Genomic DNA, 25,119 nt, shown 5'->3' with positions numbered 1-25,119 from the left:
TGGAGGGACAACTCTGTACTTCTGAGGAAGCATGAGAACGAGCTTCTTTCACACTAAGCCAGTGGGCAAGACATCCAGCTCTTGAAAGACCTGTTCTCACTTCACCGTGTTCCCAGCCAATGAAGTGGATGATTCTGCTTTCCAAAACCACTGTTCCAATCATCAGTAACAGCAAAATTGTAACTTTTTTGAAGAAAACATTAGTTCTCAGATATGCTACTGTTTAGAGCTTTTCATTTTTCAACTTATTCAGCAGAGTAAACTGATCAAACAGAAAAGCACTTTCCTCCAACTGATCACCTTAGTATCCTTCCTTAGTATCTGCTAGAAATAATACAAAAATTCAAGCAAAGCCTACTGCTAGGATAAAAATCTACACTGATCTGATATCATGATGGATGTCACACTACAGGTTTGCTTAGAAACCCAGGGCAATGTATTTCATTCACATTCCTACCTGACAGCTGCTTTCTCCACATGASAGCAAGTAAAGCGTTACATCTAGAATGTATTTGGAAGATCTGGCAGAAAGTTGTGTTCCAGATCAGATATATCAAAGATCAGATCACTGCTGACAGAACATTTTGCATTTCATTCTCAAATTTAGAAGCTCTACTGCAGGTGGTAGTAAAGGTGAATTCTGATGTAATACCATGCGAAAAAGCAAGGTGAGCAAACACATGGAAAGTTTATAGGCATATGTGGGCAGCATAATACCTGAGCTAGTTTTAGAAGGACTTACACCACTATCAATCATTATTTCTGAAAAGCCACAGACAACAAGGAGCATCTTGTAAAACTGGAAAAAAAAAGCAAGTAAATTGTAAAATAAAATTAGACTGATCCTAATCATTACAACAAAATGCATCCTTAATATGACTTCACTGGGACATTYGGCTAAGAAAAAAAGCAAGTTGCGAACAACACAGATTTGTGAATAGGCAGATTCAGGCATTAAGATTGTTTTATCAGCTGCAATGCTGTGTGCTTGGAAACACATCACATAAGCTTTTAGGAAAGCTACACACTCCAATTTTATAGAACAGTTATTTCCTCCCCTAGAAACTAACCTGTCTGAAGGACAGGCTAGAGAGCAGCTTCCTTTTCTCAAGTGTTTCTGAAGAGCAACTAGAAAGTAAATCTATGCAGTAATGTTCTTCCTACTCCTAAACACAYGGGTTTAGTTTGGGTTTTAGGCTAAACCAAACATTCAGAAAGTTACCTTGTTAGAGCGGGCGTAGTCATGCCARCTTGCACTCCAATAGCCATCGGAATACCTCCGCAGCGGATATGTCCCAGTTCTTCTGCCACTGCAACGTTATACGAGAAGTCCAAGCCCATGCCACCATATTCTGAAAAAAAGAAAATGTGTGTGACATCAGTGCTCGAGACTCTCGTAAGCAATGAGGAAAGAAAAATAACRCTACTGCAAGAACTCACAACTGGAATTTTGCTATTAATGTTTACAAATTTGACTGTTATCTTCTTTTTAAAAGGAAGTGGTACCACACTTTTCCAAAAAAAGAAAAAGGAATTAAAAAAAACCCCAAAACGTGAACTTAAAATTACAYCTGCTATAATTCTCTATGTGTGCATCAGGTCACCTCTGGATATGCTAAGTAGCATCATTACTGGAAACAGCAAGAAAAATTGAAGGGCTACTGAAAACAGCATCTATGCGAAACTAGTCTTTCTAGCAGTACAGTCACACAAACACATTACCACGAAGYGAGACGTGCTTCTCTTCCTCCGCGAGAGCCCTGCACACGTGGGCTCTCACCCCCGTCCGCTGGACGGGAGCTAACCGTCCTCGCGCCGAGTACCGACGGCAGCGCAGAGCGAGGCCGCGCGCCCACCGTCTCCCCGTGGCAAGTTACCGTTGTAGCTTAAAACCAACATTAGAGAGAAGTAGGATACCGAGGGCGCATGCTTCATATCCCAGCGCCTGGACGCCACGCTCATTAAAGCATTTTTCATTAGCACGCGGGTGACGGCGCCGGGCGGTGGCCGGGCGCCAGCACAGATGATTCTTCCTGCCCGCCCGCCACCCCGCGCGTCCAGTTAAAGAGGATATTATTCCCCAGCACCTCCCCGGCCACACAACAGCGCCTACGGCTGATAAACCACCACGCAGGAGAGCACAGGAAAGCACTGCATTTCTGTGATAGATGAGGTAATTTCTAGGCATAGCAAGCAGTTTATATCCCAGAGGAAGCACGGTGAGACATCAAAGGCCACCGCCTGCTGTTAGCCGACTGAACGGTTTTGATCGGATAACGCTCCTCTCCCCTGCCCCATTCGCTCCTAACCCATTTGAAGAGGAGCTAAGGAAACGCCCCACGGACGGATGCAGTCCTCRCCCCACAACCGCAGCCCGCGTGGAGCAGATGAGCACCTGCCGTCTTCATGAGCGAGCGGACTCGGCGGCATCCAGCGCCTGAGCTCACCCCCGTACTGCCCTCCCTTGAAGTTTTCAAAAAATACCAGTATTTAAAAATGAAAGCAACATAGTGCATGTAAATACAGGGTATTTATAGGTAATAATTAATAGGGTATTAATAGGTAATAATTGATTACCTCTGCTGTTATGTGTTCCCTAAACCCACGGGAATGTTTTTGTCCAGCCTTTTTCAGCAGAGGGAAGGTAAATAACAAATTGAAAAGATGAAGTGTGAGGTTTAACTTTCAAATAACATTTGTATTTAGGACAGCCTGAACGGTCTGGACTGTCAGAATTACAAAATAACTACTTTTCAAAATTTTCACATGAAAATAAAGCATGTCTCTTGAAAAAAATATGTATATATACACATATATATATACATACATATATACATATGTACACACATATATATACATTTTTTATATATATATATATATATATATATATATAAAATTTAAATACAAATTGCTATTTGGAGCTTATGCAATTCAGTGAAATGATAGTAATATGGAGATCTTTAGTATAATATATAATCCAATTCTCTTGTTTTTAAAATGTCCCCGTCAATAAATAAATGGCCTGAGGAATGGTAAGCAATGTATGTACACACAATAGTGTCTAAAAATCTGGTTGGTATAGGAAATTCTTTTTTTTTTTTTTGGTAGTTTTGCATGATTCTGTAGCAGCAGTTCAGATCCAGAAGGAGGATGTACCAGACATGAACTGCAAAACATTTAACAGAGCTCAGTAATCCCCTTCCTGCCCTTGAAATAAACACAAGGAAATCACACCTGAGGCATTCCAGCCTCAGCACTCAATTTACATCTGTAATGTGCTCGGCCAACATGGACTCAAGTGTGAACAAAATTGAAGAGAAGATAATAAAGAAATACTATTTCCTCCTCTAACTACATAAAAGCTAGTAACAGTACGGCACTGCTGGGATAGTGAGGGGTGTGCTGGAAAACTTGGTATTATAAAATTAGTTTAGAAATGAAAACATTCAACAATCAGAAAAACATCAGAGAAAAACATTATAACTGATTACCTTTGTTTTGGCATCATAGAAATGCTTTACACTTGAAAACTGCCAATCACTTTATTGCCAGATCAGTTACTATTAATTTTCTCTTTGCTTTTGTCTACCAGCCACTCATATTTGTCTTCCAATTTCTTTSACAAATCAAAAGCCTAGTTCTTGATTTACCCAAAGTGATTTCACAACTGACCCTAAGAAGGACCATTTTTTATAAGTGTGCAGCTCATACACATTCTTTGTTCATGCCCTCATGCGTTAATATATAMTAGATCTAATGTGGCTCTCTTTCAAAATAAGCTACTAAACTGTACAAAAACAAAATGCTGCAAATGACAAAGTAACGTCATTCAAGATAAATCCTAYCAGAGAGAGAGGAAAAAATTAGCACGAAGTCTCAGGGGTTGAGCAGGCGGAGGGGGAAGCCCTAACACGGCGCAGCGACGATGCACGCTGCAGCCAGCTTGCAGTCGAGGGATAGGTAGCACAGGAGACAACCAATAGATGGAGATAGGCAGAAACAAACTGCGAGACCATTAATCAGCATAAAACTATCCAAATTACCATCGGTTTTGTTCCAGAAGCCAAGGGAAAAAAGGTTTCATGGAGAAAGGAGAGTGGTAGTTTGATGGATGACTGCAGGGGATGCCTCTTTTGAAGGGTGCAGCCATGCCCACTGGACACAGCACTTCATCGAGACATATTCAGCCCGTTAGAGCAGTTTGTGCGGCTGTATCTCAAACTAACTTGGGAAACTTTATGTCACGGCTAAAGACGATTTTGTGCCATTTGTGTCACGCCTCTGTTTCACTCACTGCAGTTGTGATAACACACAGTAACCCACAACACTCTCTAACACAAATACTGAATTCAAAGCTGAGACAAGGAAACAAGATCATTTTTATTTCCATTTACTTGAGTGATAAAGGCRAACGTTTTCTGGAATGAATGTTTAAGGTTTATTTGGAATAAGAGAATAAGCTTCCACTAAGAGGGTTGTATAAACCAGTCATATCAGCAAACAACACTYCCTGGAAGCATCTGTGCAATGAAGTAATAACTAAGTGCAATAGTTCAACTTAGTTTCATTTAAAAARCAAACACCATGCCTAATGTAATTTTTAGTGAAAAATCAAAAATGAGAGAAAAATAAATAAATCTCAGGATTGATTGGATTTTTAAAAATAACAAGCTATATATAAATATTCAAATGTAAAACATTTCTAGGGTAAATATTTCATTTAACTTTACATTGACACGTGTGGCTTCAAGAGAAACATTTAGCCACATTTCCACTTTTAATTTGCAGGAAATATTAAAAGAACAAAACAAAGCCAAGCTAAACAAATCCAATGCACTAACACATTAATAAYGCAGAACAAGTACAATGAGGCAATTCTGCTATATTCAAATTGTCGATGTCTTGCTGACAACAGCACAACAACTTCCAGCTATTAAGCACCAATTCATCCAATATCTTGTCCATTATTCATGGATTTCGGGTGGTTATAGACAGAATCGACAAAAAACAAAGCAAGCTTACATGAACACACAAAGAAAGAAAAATTCCTTACTATGCCTTTAAACTCTTACTTTAGTCACAGAGATATCAGACATTTGTCAAAGGAATCACCCATCATCACCATCAAAATTCACTATCACACGCTGTAGATGCATAGTTAACTTCACAGCATTCTTAGTAAAGGAACTGAATTACATTTCCATGGTCAGTATATTAACCTGTTTCTTTAAATTGTCTCTGTGGTTTTCTGCTAACCACAACCRCATTATTCGAACCTGAGGAAACAGACTCCTCATTTTATAGAGAGCAACTTGTTTCTACACTGCTACGTTTGTGAAGCAGGAGTTCAAGATAAAAAGTCTGCGCAGAGGGACTTGTTGCAAATCAAAGTCAAAGGAGGAGCTGAGGTCTTTTGTATGACCACACTATTTTTGCAAAGACTAACACATTTCCTGTAACTTGCACAGGTACAGGCTCCCTGCTCATATATGACTGTTCAATGAGGAGAGGCCTGAAGTCTCCAGTCCAAATTTGGTAGGAGTTTAAGCATGTTTCTGCTTGGAATTCAGCTTCTGAACTCCATCTTGCAGCTCTTTGTTGGAATGACATCATCTGTGATGAAAAAGGTTTATAAGGGACTAGAAACAAGGAAAAACTGGGGATCTGCAGTGTATTTTAAAAACGTGAGTTAGCTTGGAAAAAGGAATAGTGAAAACACAATACAGATGAATGGTTACTCAGTCTTTAATGCTTATATGATTTATCTTGTTTGCTTATAGAGCTGCCAAAATTTGCACAAATTATATCTACCAAAAGGATATAATGCAAAATGACTTCTAGCATTGCTGCATAACTCAGGGCAAAAACATGCACTCTTATTTCTAATCACTGTAGAAAGAAAAGTAAAACAGGAATCAACTCCCATGAAGATGGGTCTGAGAGAATCCTTCATCTGACGCCAAGATGACAGAGCTAATTGCCAGTTTTTACCATAGCCTACAATTTTAAATCAACAGAAGCAAAATTTGAGTGTTCAAACCTTACTCATCTGTCATAAACATAGTTTAAGAATTTCAATTCCAGAAGACTGCAAAGAGCCCTGATGTTACATAACTGTGTCATCAGTTAGGACAGTATATAAAGTCCTACCAAAACTCTCTTCCTGTTCCTTATGTAAATGCAATTGAAAGAATTTTCCCAAGTGCATTCTCCTTGATGTTCAATTGCCGGGAACCCATTCTCAAAACCCTTGACTGACCGAGATCAGGAAATACCTGTTACCTTCTTGGTCATTTGCTTCTTTCTGGGTGCAGTGAAGGAGCCTCTCCTTTCATATAGCAGGACACTGTGATTCCCCTTCAGCCTTCCTGAGATGAATGTTTGGGGGGTTATTTTATTTATTTATGTGGCTAAATCACCCGGATTAATCCATGGAAAGACCAGACCAAAAAAAAGGGGAAAAAAAAAAAAGAAAACAAAAACCCAACCACATAAAAAATGTTGAGGTCTTGTAGCAGATGTAAACTTCTCCTTAACATATTATCTGAATCAGGAGAGTTGATACATACATACATACATACATATATATATATATGTATATATACATATATATATACACATATATATGTACATATATATATATATATATATATGTAAAAAAAAAAAGCAGATAAGAATCTTTTCTAGTCCTAAAACTTTAGTCAGTGATACTACTCTTGTGATGTGGTATTCTCTGGAAAATGAAAAACTGGAATTYCGGAATTTGCTGTTAGTTCCTTTTGAAACAGGTACAGTTAGCCAGAATTAGGCCAATTATCGATGCAAATTATGTGTTCCTGCAATACTCATTAYTATGTATTATAAGTCATCATTGCTACTGCTTCAGAAACCAAATTACTGAGATGAATAAGGTAACTGGAGCTGCCTAGCACTGCCTCAGATGCAGGCAGAGCTACCCTGGAAAACATGGAGGAATTTTTCCTCGCAATGCAAGGACAAGAAACTTTCTCAAAAAAAATACATATATGAACTCTGCAAAACCTGCCACTAAGCAGATAAATGAATCACACAGGCCTGGTCCTAGCTGGGGGGCCACAAATTCATTTAAACAAGGTTCAAAGCTGTCTAGGTCACTCTGCTCTGGAAAGCCAGAGTAATATATTTTAAGTCACTGTTYGACAGTAGCTGCACTTGCTACCCTCTGACTTCCAAAAACATCTCTGTTACATATTTATAAAATTTCTTGATTTTTTAAATGATCATGCAGCATAACCAAGTGCCCTGTGGGTCAGCAATCACATCTGCATAAATCTTCAAGCTCAAAAGAGTATCAGAGCTCTTAAAAAAAAAAACACATAAAATCAAAAAATTACATAGAATTAATGTTACGGGTAAGGAAAAGCTAAGCTGTACAGTATAAACATAGTATAAACATCCACACAGCAACAAAAGAAATAGTAAAACTGTGAAATGATGCAGTAGACAAAAAAAAAAAGCCCCACACGATTGCATACAATCCTGAATATCACCTATTGCATCAATTCTAACTCAGACAAAACCTGACGTACTTGCTGATCACAGATTCCTCCGTCTTTTTCTGTCTGCTTTTAAACCAATATGATTTTTTCCCCTCAGCAATTATAATCCAGCATCAGATTCATGAAAGCYGAGATAAACCATCCTACAATTTCTTTGAGGTTAAAAAGTACAGATCTCAATTATTATATATTTGAAAGTTACAATCAAAATAAATACCACAGCATGAAGAAAACAGGAAAAAGAAAAACAGAAGGAAAAATGAAATCAAGAAGTGCGTAAGCTGAATATCGCACCTCCTGAACTTCTGCTCAAGGCCATGCTTCCAGCGTGGTTTCCATTCTGGCAAGCTCATGAACAAAGTACAGCTCAGGTTTCTGAAACAGCGCTTTTGCAACCCCCTTGCTGCTTGTGGTCAAGCAATCAGTAGCTRCAACAAATACAGAAAAGACCCCTGATGCCCCACTGAACACGTTGCTATAACCTGTTGCATGTTCCCCTACTTTAAGCTTTGTTTGTGGAAGCTCAGTTTAATCCTCTGAGTCAGGCTTATCTGGTAGGGAATAGAGCTACTCTCGAGCTCGAAGGTTGCCACCCTTGTGACAAACGGGCAAGTATTGCATCAACATCCTTTGAAATGGTGTGTGCAGGCCAGGGCTACTGACATCACTGTGAATCAGCCCTCGGAGTCACTGAAATCGGTCTTCGGGCTCGATGAGGCATCTGCGAGCCTGTGCTAAACGTACTCCTCGTCCCAAGAAAATGACCGCAGCTTGAAGCTGGAAATAGCTCGAAAGCAGCCAGCCAAGAAATACGTTCATTCTTTTTGAACYGATTTTAAATCAGTCGATCTCACAGCTGTAGAGGAACTGTCAGCCCGAAACAGCAACTTCATACGCGGCTGCTGCTCCTGTACGCGACTCCTCACCTCACAGGAACTACCAAACCACCACAAAATGCTCATGCTRCTCTGCATCAAGGCAAGCCTTCCTCCAGCAGGATCTGATGAAGTATGAATACAMAAAAGGGAATTAAAAGGAATACACAGTAAAAGCCAGACATGCAACATCCTGTAGATGAATAGGCCACAGAAACCGAGAGAAGATGTAACAGATAACACAGAAAGACCCCAAAGAACATTCTCCTGTTCAAGTACAACAGAAAGAAAAGATGAGCGACAGGACTAAATACAAGTATATGCACTCGTAAAGAATTTTTAGAAGTTTGATGAAAAGTGGCACCTGAAATCAGAAGGAATTGTACTCAGTTTTGCAATAAGCCTTATGGCTAAAGAGCAGACTGAYTGCTCTCATTTCTTAAAGGCTTCGGAATATAAAATTAAAATTCAGAAGATCCAACTCATGTTCTAGCTCTCCTGTACTTCATGCATATCTACTTAATCCCTGAATCACATAGCGCTGCTTTTTAGCTTAATTATTTATTAAATYAAATTCACTATTTATTAAAATTGCTACGTTATTAGTTAGTACAAAGATTGACTATTTACCAGCCAAAGCCTTTACTTTACTTTTGTTCTTGGAAGATATTTTATTCAAGTGTAAGTTGATAAATATCAGAAACCCAGATTTGTCTGTAATGGCAACCCTTATCTAASTAGCTCAAGATGTCAAATCATAACTGCAATGTTTACGAGATCAAAAGTTCTGAAACTTGCAATCCCCAGATGAAGGTTATAAGCTGAGAATTAGAATTTTGCGGGAAATTTGAGAAAAGCTGGTTTTGAACAAGCTCTAATAAAAAAAGATTTCCRAATGTGCCCAGCAAATATTGTAATRAACTTYGCACATATTCTGGAGGTAGCCTAGCTAGCAAAAGAGTTTTAGCCTCAGTAGCACAGAACTCAAAGCAGAGATACAGTGTGGGAGACTTCGGTGTAAATCAGCCCAGCTTTACAGGACCAAATGCTTTTCCAGTGGTTGACTTACTAAGATCCTGAGAAGCTGGGCTAGATGTTGAAAAACACCATGCCATCCCAGAAGATGTGTCACACTGCAGATCAACATATTTTTAGCGCTGTTACASTGAACAAATTATTAAAGAGACATTTATGAACTAATGCTATGGCTATAAACACACCCCTTAACGCTAGGCAATTTCCTCGTTTATGAGCATCCGGAGCCAAAATTCTGGCAGCATCTGCAGAAGTGACACCACCGCCGGCGCGGGGCAGAGTCGGGGCTGACAAATGCACAGCTCCCCGTCCCTGGGCCCTCCGACCCCTCGCGCTGCGAGACGGCTTTCACAGGGCTGCGACCTTCTTAGATGTTTCAGTTCAAGACTRGAGCACAGACAGAAGGAGAGCTTTTTGTATACTTTAGATTAGCTGATTGTTTTTGAAACTGTTTTGCATTAGCATAAGTAAAGCAATAAAAGAGCAGGCTTATTTCTGAGCAATAGACTGTGGTTAACTGTGTAAACTGAAAACCAGACTTCCAGTTTTCCAGTAAGTGTCATGAGTCTGATCTGGAAAAAAAATGTCAAACAACAAAAAAAAGCAAAATTCCGTGTTTTTTTTTTATCACAACGATTTTCTAAAAATCTGTTAAAAGCAAATCAAATAAACTTTCATCTCAAAAAATTTCAAAATTTTATTCTTTTTTTTTTTTGATTTACTTTAAAATAAAATTTCACAATGAAAAATCCTTCTGGATTGGAAATGGAAGATATCTCAATGTCAGAACAAYGCATTTCCTCTTCTTTTCTCTGATAAAAGCGATATTTCAGTAAAACTGCCATATTCCCACACTTGCTATATTCTTGATGAACTGATACATTTAAATGGAAAAAGATTTAATTGAAAACTTTTGGTTGGCTAAAGAAGTATGGGGGAAYACTTTAAGCACTGTTCTAGAACTGGAAGTGTCTAGTTTGGTTCTCATTCCTGCCCGAGATTTTGTGTGGATGCTTTCTCTTCTGATTTATCAGCCATGTTCAYAGGACAGACTGTCCCTCTCTGCTTGTAAAAAACTAACGCAGCAGTTTCTAATCGAAACTGCAGTCTCCAGTGCAAAGAATGCTACAATACTATTTTCTTCATCTACTTATGTTGAGAGGGTATGAATTATATGTGAYGCTGGCCACAAACAAATTGAGTTTCAGTACAGTGAAAAGCATGTCAAAAATAAAGTTTTCCATCCAAGACTATTTTCTTCAGAAGTTTCTATTCAAAACAGTATTTCTATAAGTATTTCCTCATCTGCTGTGATACTCTCCAAGAAAATATCATTTATCAGGATGATCTGTACCCCTTGAGCTGGTTCTTAAATCAGCATTCAAACCAGCATTCAAAGAAGTAAAGTTAAAACCATAAAAARCAGGATACTCCAAGTGGGAATGACAGCACTCAGCTGTACAGAGGATAAAATTATTATGTAGTTTATTACTAAAAACACAAACTGCCTMATACATAATCTTCCTACTGAGAGGATAATAACCTAAGAAAAGGGGAACAATGACACAGTTAAAGCCAAAAATGAGATGGATTTAAACAAAAAGCAACACCACAAACACAGACACAAGACAGTACCAACACCCTTCTGCTTTCCCCCGACTCCCACTCCATCTGACTGAGAACTTTGGCCTAAGTGCTTAGGCATCCAGTAGTATAAATATCMTTTTACTATGTAATTTAACTTTTTAGAGCATCAAAAATAGAAAATAAATTTGACTTTAGCAAACAAAAGGATATAGTAAAAGCATATTTACACTGCTGAATGCATAAACTTGCATAGCTAAAGTTATACCTCTCCCAATCCTGAATACTATCTTAATTTACAGACCATTCCAGGAGCCTCATCCAGGCTAGTTGTGCATTAAGCTGCTGCTGCAGAGCTTTTAGAATGTCAGAAGCTATTCATTTCAAACTTTTTTTTAAAAAGTTGCTACACAACAAATTATGTCTTAAGTACTTGTTCTTAAAATATCACACTGGATTCACAAAGCAATAAATGTATTCTTCAGGAAAATAATGCTTTGCACACGTGGTGTTCACACAGCACATCTGCAAAACAATTAAATTTTATTGTTTATACCAAGTAATTCTGGAAGAGAAAGTATATTAAATCAACATATATACTGCATCATATATAYTCATGCTTATGGAAAGTCTTTGGAACTGAGTTTTAAATATTCACATTCAAAAATAAAAGCAGCAGAAAGAGTTCATATATATGCTAACAAATCCTTCTTTCCAGAGATCAGAMAATTATTCCAAGAGATGTTTGAAAAACAAACTTAGAAGTAATATCTTGGTTATTATCTTCACTGCTGAATAACTTAGTCAATAACATAGCTTTCTGTCAAATTAGAAAATACCAGTAAGGCTAGAATATTTTCTGCCTCCCATAGAAAAAAAAATGCTCCAGAGCCCTCATATTATTCCCACCTCTCCAACACCTTTACAAGCTGACAAAAAACAGAGGGGGAAGGGAAGGCAGGTAGGTTTTTCTCCAAGGAAAAAGCATTTGCTAAAGCTATATATTATGACCATGATTTTTAAGTTTCTCTTGTATTGTGCACTTTCCATTAGATCCATTTAATTGCAAACAATTTTAAAAACCCAATAGGCCTGGTAAACATCTATCACATAACCAGTTTTATTACAGTGTTGTGTGTACTGTTCCTAAATGAGTCAGTGAAACATTTGAAATCAAAAAGAAAGTCCTAGGCAATTTATCAGTATGTAGGTGTAATAATCTCCACAAACAGAACACATAATTATAAAATTATGYTGTTATTAATGCTTTTTGGCATGTGTTTGAGAGTAACATTCCTTTCCATCAYATAAACTGTTTATGCCAAGTATTTTAGAGGCTCTCTTTTAGAAACTTATCTAATAGTCACAAAAACATTGGCCCAGTTTTCACATGCTTCCATCCACCCAGCTCCAGCACAACGCGCTTCTCCAGCCATGAGCCCCTGCTGGGTAGCACAGAGCTGGGACAGAAGGAACTGAACAGGATTTTATTAYCACGGGCACATTTCACCACGGTTACACGGCTCACTGTCGAGCTGCTCTACAGAGGCTGACGATGCAACTTTCGTTTTCCATGCCAACGGTCTCCTAGATGCTAATTTTGCTCAAAAAGGTAATACRTGGTTTCACCTTGTTGCTACTCCTAAGCCAAAGGACCTGGCTGATAACCTTCTGAGTATTTAAAAGATGTGCTGAAGACATGAGCCCATCAGCTCAAGCAGGTGTCGTGTGTTGGACAGGAGGTGACGGGCTGGTGGGTATCACCCGTGCAGGCTGCATGCGCAGCCCCTGGCTCCCAGGCTCCTGTGCCCACCTGTGGCTACATCACCCTACTGACCATCTCCAGCACAAACGCTTCTCTGCACTAAGCCCGTAGCTCAGGCCCATGTGAAAACATGGTGCAAATTCATCAGTTTTGGGTACTTTTAGGYTGGTGGAAATACCAGTTGCACCCTGACTCTAAACTGTCCTCGTAAGCTGTCTAAGAGCCATGTTAGTTGCTTAAACTTCTGAAGCAGCAGGTTCAATGTTAGCTAGTCCAGAGCTACTTGCAGGAGAAGTAGCCGCAGATTTTACTTGGTAACCCCATTCTGAAGCTTCTCCTGAATCCAGCATGACATTATAATAAATGCACTAAAATTCAAAACAATCTTCACATTATTGTGTGTGCTGCGTATTCCTTCACTGCTGCATCATCATCACGTCTTACCTCCTTCTAGGGACCACAATCATTTGTTAATTCATTATGCTTAATGAACAGCCAGTTTACAGCATATCCCAGCACTAGTTGGTTTCAAATGGAGCCATTCTAGCAATTATAAATTAACAGTGAGTAAAGAAACTGTAGCTGTGCCTCCTTTCCCCCTATTACATCATTATAATGAATCACAAAGAATGAGAAAACCCTCACCAAAACATTCCTTTACATCCAATGCTCATGTTCAAAATAGTGAAGGAAAGAATGAAAACGTTGTTCACTGAATATTGAAYATTCACAAAACTAGTAATAAGGTTTAGATCATGCCACACCTCACTGAAACAGTGAAATACACATGAGCTGCAGATAAATCTTAAATTTGCTTTCCATTAAAAAAGTTTAAAAAGTAGAGAAAGGTAAAAAAAATAAGTTTAAAAAAGTTAGACAAATCCTTCTATCTGAAAAAGAAAATTATAGCRGCTCCTAGATTGCAACATCATCACTTAAAGCCAAACATGAATTAATGTGTATATTCTCACTCCAAAAACCCTGGATACAAAGGAAAAAAAAAAAAGGATAGATCATTTTCTTTGCTCACATTTATGCAAACATGGTAACTTTAGTGACTAAAATACTGATTTTCTGTTTTTCTTATAATGCTAAGAGTTGGTGAAGTCTTTCTTCATGTTTGAAGTCCTTCTCAAGTTGTGATCATTCCTAGTCCTGCTTTCTGTGATCTTAGAACAACATTGATAAAGGATAGACTAAACTGAGCAGTGATTGATTAAAGAAGACATGATAAGGGCACCAGACAAACTTTCCTGAATAGAGTGCCAGAACACACTGACCCTAACACTTTCACTTTCAAACCAAACCAAGCCACTATCCTCCGCCTTTTAGGGAGGTTTATACAAAATAAAATATAAGATCCATTTCTTCATTGGGCYGATTCTTCTTATACAATAGGAATATTGCCATGAATTACCCTCTGCCCCCCTAAATTACTATTTCAGGGAAACTCCTGTGTTTGGGAGTTCTGCTGCTGCAGACCAAGCTTACCCTGGTTAATACTTTACCACTGCAAAATGTTTTCCCCTTGCAACTTAAATGCAATTCACTCTGCAAGATTTGGTCTGTTCTTGGTTTGCGTTGGAGTGGCTGGTACCGTCAGGTCCCTGATTAAGCCGGTCCTGCAAGTTGACAGAATGTCTGCAGCTGGCCAGCTACCAGGAAAATTAACCTTAACCTAAATAACTTAAAGGGGGGAAAAAAAACCCACAAAATTTTATTATACTAAAATGAAGCACTTTAAGAAATCAGTTACTCTATTTGAGGACAAGTATGGGTAAATTAATCAATCTCCCTAATTTCTCCCTAGCTGATAGGTTCCCTTAAGTGTGAACTCACCTTCGGGCACCGGGCAGCCCCAGCCCTGTTTCTTACGCTAGCAGAGATTTATCTTCTTTTTGCCACATTCAGGGCGCTTTTGGAATATCCTACCTTGATGAGTGGACATTGTTGATCTGATTATTTTGTTGACTATAAACAAAGAAAAGATAGGAAAAAGCCCCAAACAAATTCATATAGATTTTACAGCTGGATGAGGAGACCTCTCTGGGGCCTGTTGCAGTGGAGAATGAGTGACAAAAAGGTTATATAGATTATATAAAAAATAATCATATTGGAATTTCATTATCCCTAATGTTTCCCTGTTGACTCATACTTTTTTTTTTTTTTTTTTTTTTTTTTTTTTTTTTTTTTTTTTTTTTTTTTTTTTTTGATTCTAACTAAATTTCTCAACTGTGGCCAACAATAGCCACAGTACTGTTCCCTGTTCATCTCTGAGCAAGAGGTCGTCAACTCCTTGTTGCTGTCCCTGCTTCTTGATGGTCGTGTTTCACCTTGGGAATACAGGTTGCTACCTCCTGTCAGATCTTTTCTGATGAGAAAACCATATATCAAAGAGAGGGGCAAACCACCGACACCACTATCCCTCATCTATTACTCATTWAGCTTCATTATCCACTCTCTTTGCATAAACAGTAAATAACTTTGTATGCCTTTAAAACRGCCAGTGAGGTAATAAAGTCTTCTAAAGGTATTATACTGTGGACTGTCTTGTAAAATGTTTTAAGACATTGTAATTTTTTTTTATTTTACCTTTATGATGACAGCAAGATCCACAAAGCTGATAAAAGGTATGGTAGAGGAAAGGATGGAGGAAAAAAAGTAATTTAGAACTTTATCCTGCCATCTAAATTACCATRCATTTTATTGACTCTATGGCCAAGTAGACATTGCAAGTCTAACAGAGGTATAAGGAATATGTCCCTTGATATAAAAATTGCAAGATTTTTCCATAGTGTCAAAGATGTCACAAGATTGGGGGAAAAAAAGCTGGAATTTAGGAGGAATGTAATTCATTAGGGAAACAATAGAAGAGTAATTTCAGGGAAGCTCGGGGGAAGGAAGGCAGACAGATGGGAGGAGAGATGTTCTGCATCACAGCAAACAAAGCAGAAGGAAGTGTCCTGCCTGTTATATTTTATTTTTAAATCTAATTCAAAGCAAAGGATGGCAGGAAACATTAATTCTCACAACCTCTTTGGTGTATGTTCTGACGGAAGATTCCTCTTGGTGAAAAACAAGCAGTATGAGAAGCCTTCTAGAGGGGCAGGTGTGGACCCTGGAGAAAGGCAGCCTAGCTCCACCACTCTAAGTAACCTAGAAGGACTCCTTACACAAGGGTACACAAAGGTATAAGGTAAAGGTGTTCACAGCAACCCAGCCCTACGGGGAAGAGGGTAAGTTGCCAGCCTCCACAGCCTGTAGCTATCTTACTGGTGCAACTAAGATCTTTGCTGCGAAGTAAAATTCAGGAGTAAAAATAAATAACTGTTTTTTCTGCCTTTCTAGCCTTGCAACCAGGAATATAAATGCAACCTTTACTAGATCAAGCTTTTTCATTGCCATCTTGTAACTTTATCTAGCAATAGGAGTGGTCTCCCTGGAGCCTTGCAGACACGGGACAGGGTGCTCACCAGAGACTCCGGTCCAGCCACAGCGGTGAGGACGCACAGTCTCTGTAAGAGGCTGCTATCCAAAATRCAGACTCGGAACTCTTACCAGTTTAATCTGTAATTTTTCCATTGTAAATGCCAATCTGAAGATGATGGAAGCAAGTATGAAGCGGTATCTCTTCTGCAAGCAGAAGACAGCAGGAAGACAATTTTTGACTCCCGAAGTAGCGGCAATCTTCACACCAGTGTTTGGCAGCACTGCCACAGTTAGAGCCTGCCCACCACAGTGGGCCCCTATTTTTAATTCTTAGAAGGAGAATTTAAATAAATGCACCTTGTAATATCTGCAATAATGCATCAGCTTTCAAAGATCTTTGTAGTGAGAAGATATGCTTCCACTTAAAAATTCTCTCTCCAAATATTTCTAATTCTAGTAGTAATACTGTGCACTCTTTAATGAATCTCACTAACTGCAATAGAAAGGCTGTCTGAATACTGCAAAATCAAAGTAGATGTATGGTCAAAAACTCCTGTTCCATACCCAAACTCTGTAAAAAGTTTCAAGTTTGCCTGTCTAATTCCTTAGTTGGGCCTTTTATTCTATAACAGAATAGCAGAGATGTGAAGAAAATCTTACAGATCTGGGGTCTTTTGGTGGTTGGTTCCATAAAGTTCATTCAAAACGTCTTTCCACCTCACTCACTATCTCCCTTTCACTTGACAGAACTAGCTGCCTGGAGGGAGCAACAGRAAAAGTAAAGACTCATAGCCTTTCTGTGTCTATAATTGAGACTAATTTCTTGGTTTCAAGATAAATAACTTCACATTTTTCACTACTTTTAATGATACCCAGAATCAGGTTTCTTTTACACAGAAATGGAACAAAGAAAAAAAAATCCAAAATTTTCACAAAGAAATTCACAAAAGAAAAAGAAAACCTCTAGTGAGGATGTATACCTGAAATTATACATATGATTGAAATGTTCATAGAAAGAAATTTGCAGTAATAAATCAACTCCTTCTGCCTGTCAATAGAGAATAAACTTAAACATCTATTTGAAACTGTTTAATAAACATTTTCTCTGAACAAATTTATGAAGATACTGACAACAGATAATTTGTCTTCAGAAGCACCCTGACATTAACTTATTATTATTCATACTGTGAAATTGCTCACTGAAATAGATTAATATTTATATTTGTGTGTATCTATACAGATGATTAAACAAGAAAGAGTTGAGGACATGAGAGATGAAGCCAGGTAATTCTACAGACACAGTAAAAGTGATTGTATACAATTTAAAGAATATGCATGTCTTGAATTCTTACTTAGCTATGACCACATTGACCAAGAAACATCCTCTGTTTTTACCTTGAATCACACTCCTACACTAAGTTATGAAAAAGACATTTGAAATGTCTCATTGCATTGTTATTTCACTGCTGTTTCAAAGGTAAAACCTCTACAGTATTTCCTGAGTTTCATGGGAAAAATAATTTAGAAGTCATTTTATAGGAAGGAAAAAAAAATCTGTAACAATTAGATAGCTTCATAGCATAAAAAAGCATCATAGATAGCTGCATCACAGAGTTGTTCAAAGCCAAGATTCCACAATAACTGGTATCAAGCCAGTGCTTTACCTGATCCATAGCAGCACAAATTAAACCTATATCAAGCATGCGATCACACTTCTGTCATGTCAGCCAAAAAAAAGAAGGTTACCAGCTTTTCGCTGACTCTGAAAAGGAAAGATGCTACCTGCTCCGGCATGAAACCTGTTGGAGGTGTTACCCTTCAAGYATTTCTTAACAAATGTATTCGAGTACAGAACGTGTTGATATGTCTGGGGTGGGGGACTTGGGGCTCCCTGCTGTTACCCCAAATCCACAACCAAACGGGCGATTCAGGAAGGGGTAGATCATATACGAGCCAACAGCCAGGAGCTGCAACTAGAAAAACTGAGTCTTGAAATAAAACACAGATTCACTTCAATGAGGATAATTAACTCTTAAAACGATCTTGCTGAGCAGGGTCATAAGCATTCCCACTATGTCTGTTAAAACATATACGGACATACAGAATATCTGAATTGTTTTTCTTTAGGCTTTTTTTTTCCCCCTGTCACAACCAGAACTTTTTCTAATTAAAATTCAAGACTACTGGTATATAGCTTACTTTCCTTAGTAACTTCTTGCATTCACCTAGTGTCAGTTTGCCAACAACCTTCAGGCCAAGACATGCCAGATGAGAGCTGCCATTCCAAATCCGTCTGGATTTTCTGTTTGGGTAAGGAGTTGTAGATGAAAATTGCCTATAACGCCCAAACAGTCAATTTCACCTTTTCTGAGCTTACCCAAGAGTTACCAGGAGGCCTCTTGCATGACATGAAGTAAGCAGTTGCAAAAAGCAGCCTCATAGCAGAGAGAAATAAGAAATCAACTTTTTAAGTTAACATAAGATCCAATTCTCCTCTCTCTTACACAGAAGCATAACTGCAAACCTCTGAGAGCAAACTAAGTCTAGTGCTGCTTGCAGAATTCAGACATCTTCATTGCTAGAAGCAAACCAGCACCACAGCAAAGTTATTTAAAACCAAACACATCAAATACGATCAATTTTCAAAAATGCACCTCTTGCTGACGGAAAAATGTTGTATAAAAAAAGATTTAAAATCAAGATCATAGGCCATCCAAAATTATAAAAATAGATTAAATTGATTCATAGTCTCGCAGCATGTAAAAAGAAAAGGAGTATTTTTGGATATTTTTATTGAGGAAAAACAAGAGAACCATAATAGAATTAAGCTGACTAGGTTAAAAGGTGAAAAACAGTTCTAAAGCTATTTTTATTGCCACTAGACACAGCATGTGCCAGGAAAGGTGCTGTTGTTTCTAACCTAGTAATCAAATAAAACACAGTTTTTCTTGACAATAACTTACATGGTATTAACTATAGATAATTAGCTAAAAGACTTAGGAATTCCCTTAGGAATTATCCTCAACACCTACTTCATAGGATCCGGAGTGGCTGATGCATGGAGATCCAGTAACCAATTTTACTGCAAGTAAACAATGTTACTTTCTCTAAGAGGAAAGGGTGACAGAAATTACAATCATTCTCTCTGCTACAGACTTATGTTGCCCAACCTCCAGCTCCTCTAAGAAATGTGAAAATTGCTGCACATGGTCTTCTACAGACTTCAGAAGAGAGCTCTGCTTACTTCATTCCCTCCTGCAATGGGAGAAATAAGCCGCGAGGTTGACAGACAAATGCAAATGCAACCGCAATTTTGATGTCAGCRTGAAGAACAAGCCCTCGAACTTTGTTACTTTGTTCTGCAGCAGCTGAGGGACTCAGAAATCTAAATATCCAAATACTAAATAATTCATTTGGAAATATGCATTGTCACCACATGAGGAACATTTGTAAACGTGCACAAAAAAATAAAACGGGTCTTGCTATATTTTTCCATCATAGTCACTACTATTTTTTTTTTTTTTTTATCAGACAGAAGGTTGGTTCACACTGCCATTGGAATAAGAAGATAAATAGAAAAAATAATCCCCGTATCACTATGTGGTCAGATCACCCAGCACAAGAGAGTTTCTCAGAAAGCTTGCTCTCTGACATCCGTACCTATAACATTGCCAGAAGCTGAAAACTAAGCAGGAGAATGTGTAGCCAGGCTGAGCTTTCACATCACAGAGCAGTAACRCTCCCAGTGCCCACACATCCAGTGCTAACAAATGATGTCTGAACATGCAGTAAGACAACAACTTGGTAATAATGCCACAGGCAAGAATCTAGTTATCAGGAGAAAAAGCCTACAATATTGCTTTGGAATATGTTAAAAACCACAATTTTACTTTTTAATCATTTAGAAAGAGACCCCTGAGTCTTCTCTTCATACCTTTCTGAACCAACAAGAGATTCAGGTGTATGCTCTTAATGACAGTTTGCGATCACTTAAGAAATGCTTACACAAAACTTTAGGAATTATGCAATACTGGTAAGCTTCCTCACATCAATCAAATTGACAAGTTCTCAGATTTCAGTATGACACTTTTATTGTAAATTTTTACAATAAATGCATCCGCCCAGTAGTGAGAAACACAAATTTACACTGTTTAACTGACATTCACTAGCCAACTAACAAGAGGAGAATCTCCAACTAGCAATACGTCTACTAGCAAAAGAAACCCCCCCTGATGCTATCAGAAATAACGTCTCCCCCACAGATCATCCATATCTGCAATCCTGTTAGGAGAAGGCTTCAGGAGATGCATGATGTTCTATAAAGTAATGTAATTGTCTTCCCCTTGAAAATTCATGGCAAAATAAAGTGTTCCATGATATTTTTTAAAACCTGAGAAATATGTGTACGCATGTCTTCTGTGGTGTGCAAGTTTGTATGCATATATAAAGCATATATATTCATGCATACCAGCAAGCTGCCTTATCACTACTGCTCATACTACTGCCAATGTAACTGAGTAACACCAACTGGGACTTTCCTGGTTTTCCTTGGGGGAAAAACACACAGCAGAAAATCGAGGCTGAAGGTTACCCCACTTACCTCTTCCCCCTCTGCAGAGGGCAAAAAGGGGTACTGAGAAAGGTGCAGAGATTCRTCCTGGTTTCCTGAGCAACAGCTGAACTTCAGCCTGACCCAGAACCGCACCCAGCGTCTTCACAGACACTGACTTCCTACAGGTCATGTATCTGCAGGCTTGGGCAGTTAACAGCCAATGCATTAGTCCCATTAGTTTCTAATTAAATCTTTAAAAATTGATGGTAAATTACAGCAACTAAGCTAATTAAATGTGGAAGCAGTAACTGAAAGTAAGCACCAGGAGCAGTTTTTCTGTGCCCCACTCCCAATACTTAAAGGATTTAAGGGCATTTAGTGACATTCATATTAACTGGCTCTGCAAGCTTCAGTTTGATTCTTAGTTTTTCTTTAACATATTTAGGCTATGTAAAATATGTKTAAGTGCATGAATACATAAAAGCACAGCTACTGAAAACAGATTTATAAGATGCCTTAGAAAAAACAACTAACCAGTGAAAACTTTTCTAAAATGTCAAAAAATTTCCATTGCTGCATAAATAACAGAAAAAAACACATTTGACAATACCACAAAACCTTCTTAAAGCAATACAGAAACACTGTAATACCAATGTACAGAGTACATATTAAAAAAATACTCTTTKAAAAATAGCAGAATAACTCTTTTCACAATAACCTGAATATATGAATATTACAGTAGCCCACAAGTGATGAGCRTACATGAGAAAGAATAAATTAAACAGGCAATTTGGCAGTGAGCAGCGAACCAATAAGAATAAAAAACATCATTGAAAGTTGAAGAGGAGATGTAAATTTTTTCCATAAATATTTATGGTATTGATGATGGTCATTAATCTGCCTTGCATTGCAGCAGGGTAAAAGAGTTAGACTAGAGAGTGAGAAAAGAGTTAGTGGCATTTTTTGGCATCATATCAAAGGAAATCATGTCAGATAAAGCAGAGACCCAGGTGATRGCTCTGTTTCTTCCTCTCCCCTATTTCAGTCGCGTGTCTTTGCTAGGAGCTAGAACCATTGAGGCAGCGAGGACCCAAGATTTCAACACACGTACGAGAGAGATCTCCAGTCCTGTTTCTGCCYCCTATACCCAGCAGCCCTGAGCACAGAAAAGCCCTCGTTGCTGCAGTCCTGTGCGTCTAAATCCCCCACGCTGACTCCAGCATGCATTACATTTATCCCATGAATTTCTCTTCCCCCACCCCTGCAACAGCACCTCTAGTCTTTCCAAATGTTCCCCAGCTTTTCCTTCCTCCCCTTCCAGCAATTCCAGTCCCTCCCCAGTGTCCCAGTCAGCAGCTGGATAGGAGCCAGCACATAGGTAACCAACTTCCAAGGAAGCCAAAGCAGCTGGCACACAGATTTCACACGTGGTCCATGCCAGATATCGAGAGAGCAGATATGCAGGTATCAGCCCAAAGGGAGCCCGTGACATCAGCTCATGCAACGGTGTCTTGTACTGGGGACACCTCGCCTTTGACTCTCTCCTMTGACCTTTAGTGATTTTCTCAAACGTGCAGGAATCATGTTATCTATGGGACCTCAAATTTATTTGGTTATCCTCGAGTACATAATCCAAAAGTTTTAAAGGAAATTGAGCACTTAATGTCAGAATTATTTCTGAGGAAACCCTGGTAAAACCCATGGCTTCACAGCAGTGTCCCCCCTCCTTTCCAAATATCCCTGCTTCAGCCTGGATAGCAATAGCTCTGTTTCATCATGGGTATAACTCTGCCTTACCTTTAAAAAAGTTATCCCAGGCAAGAAGTGGGGTAAGCTCTCATCTGCATATTACCAGAGCTGGCACGTACACCGATGGCTTAGGGCATGTCAGTTATGGGAAAGTTACAGTGAGACACCTTTCCTGCCTTTTAATCCAGTGCTCATTAAAGTCAATGAGGGTACTGCCCTTAATATCACTGCAGAAGGAATTTGCCACCTATCTCATATTTCCCTTACTTTACCTTGTGCCAGTGTAATCATTCCAGGAGAGAAGCTAGATCTACAGATGTTAAACACTTATGGCAAACTGATTGATCTACTTATTCAGTTTAAGGCAGTTTGAAGGAGCTGAAAGGTTTGTTAGAAATCAACTGAAAAAGAAAAAAATGACTGATGTACTAATGAAGTAACCAAAGAGGAAGCATAATATTTCTCACATCACCTTTGTTTTTTCAATCATAAGGTCTATTTTTGAAAAACTAAAATTCTAAACACATGCCCTACTCTCATCAATGTTCAAAACCAGAAGACGACAATAACCAGAACTTAGGTCATGCACCGAGATCACTTAAACAAAGGTGCCATTCACCTCTGAGTGGATAAAAGGTATAGGTAAGCAATAGGGAAGATATACCCCGGTATCTGAGAACCTCAGCCAGTCCTATGAGTGTTTAAGGCACTGCTGCAAGATCAAGATATGAATACTAACATATGGTCTCCCCAGAGTATCATCTTGAAAACATACTTAACAGCAATCCCTTGAGTCTGTGTCCTTTGCAGAGAAGGTTGAGATGTGTGTCCTCACAAAAAGCAGTGCTTTGATGCTGCGTTTTTTGCCCATCTTCACAGAAATGATGGGTTCAAAACCTATGTTAAACTTTGATGCAAGTATCTAAGCCCAGCACTTCAAAATGACTTCATATTGCTGCTCTGTTTTTCACTCTGATACTCTAATTAGTTACAATTCATTATTTATGAGTAAAAATACAGCYGATCATTAAAAACATAGCTGCGGTATCCTTCATATCCTTCTGGGGGGGGGGGGTCAAATGAAAGAAAACTTTTACTTCCAGGTGATTTCACACCCAGATATCAGAGCACTGAGAAATTCTAAAAATGTTTATTAAAAACATCCCCCACATTACTGAAACTGGCCACTCTCTCAAAAAAAGTGCGACTGAAGAATGTCATAGACAACAAATAGGAGCTTCTCTGCACACATCATCTACTGGGATCTTTCAGACTTGGGTGACATTAATTCCCCCCAGCTTTTCTGATTACCAAGCAAACAAACCGTCCTGGTGAGGAACTTTCTCTGCCTCTCACGTTCATCACAGTGACACAGACTCATAAAATCAGGGTTCGGGTTCTCGCTCTGCTCCAGCCTCCGCACCTCAGCTTCCCATCTGCTAAGCACTGACTACGCTCCCTCCTTCCTCCTCCGCCCCGACTGCTATGCTGTCGGGCCAGCGACGGTATCGAGGCAGGAGTCTACAAACCATCCGACATGACCGAGCCCTGGCCTCAGCCAGGGCCTCCAGACACGAGTAAAAATAATCATGACCTCAACTTTCCATCTCACTTTCATAACCCTATAAGTGTAGCTCTTGGATTGATTTTTGCCTTTTAAAATAAGCCAGTGTTTCCCTGGCAGAGACTGAGATAAAAAGGAATCGTGTMAGGGCCTGCACAGCTCATAAGCCAGGGATAATTGCAAAATACGAACCTTACTTCACCAGTGTTTGCTCTACTGTGTGTTTTGCAACTGTGGCCTCAAACAAATCCATGCTTGTTATCTACAGAAAGTTGTGATTTCTCCTCATGTTTTCTGTATCATTTTTCTTCTTTCTCTTTAAAGAATGCATCAACTAAAAAGTTCACCAAAAAAAGTAGGTTGCCATTACATATACATTTACATGTCCATGATGTTATCTGTTTCACAGCGAGTAGATATTTGGGAATGTGAGAAGAATTTGAGCGTTATTTCATTTTACCTTTGCTTATTGAGCCATGTTGTGGCTAAAGCTTACAGATTTAAATTAAGCCCTTCATTATTATTCAGTAGAACTTATATTTAAATCTCTTATATCTGAGCCCCCTCAAAACTGTTAGTATGCTTCAATAACTTACTTTAAGGATATTCCCTTGCCAGAAATTGAACTGCAGAGCTTTGTGGTTATTTTTGAGCGTTCATGGATTAAACTTAATATTAAATTAAAAGCTGTTTCACAATGTCAAAAATAATGCTCTGTATAACAATCTGCCTTCTGAAGGTAATTTTGTATAATTAATGCCACCTTTTCATGCAATCTTTTGTGTTCTGAAGTTTATTCTATACTCCCACATGGAAAATGAGATCATTCAGCATGTGGAAGACATTTTGAAAACATAGCTCACTACTATTCCTTGAATCAATAAAATACTCAAAGGAACCGAAAATTATTTTAAAGTATCAACTATTTGTTTCCCTTTAAGCACTATTAGAGGTTTCATTCAGAACACAGCAAAGAGGATGAGCCTAGATAGTGTTAAGGATCAGATCAGAGATCATCACCCTTCACA

At 38.6% G+C, this 25,119-nt stretch overlaps 1 protein-coding gene across 2 annotated transcripts in view; it reads right to left on the bottom strand.

Annotated features, from left to right (window-relative positions):
- Positions 1-25,119, bottom strand: part of LOC146592730 (putative acyl-CoA dehydrogenase 6) — an 86,679-nt gene that overhangs the window by 30,373 nt on the left and 31,187 nt on the right. For both annotated transcript variants that reach the window (XM_085310515.1, XM_085310514.1), the window contains exon 3: positions 1,223-1,352. In XM_085310515.1, coding sequence (XP_085166641.1) covers positions 1,223-1,352 — 130 coding nt within the window. The remainder of the gene's footprint in view (positions 1-1,222; positions 1,353-25,119) is intronic.

This window comes from Rhea americana, unplaced genomic scaffold (genome assembly GCF_003343005.1).
Source record: "Rhea americana isolate MKP2758 unplaced genomic scaffold, rheAme1 scaffold_32, whole genome shotgun sequence".
Taxonomy (NCBI): domain Eukaryota; kingdom Metazoa; phylum Chordata; class Aves; order Rheiformes; family Rheidae; genus Rhea; species Rhea americana.
Note: the sequence above shows the minus strand (reverse complement) of the source record. Positions and strands in the feature narration are given on the sequence as shown.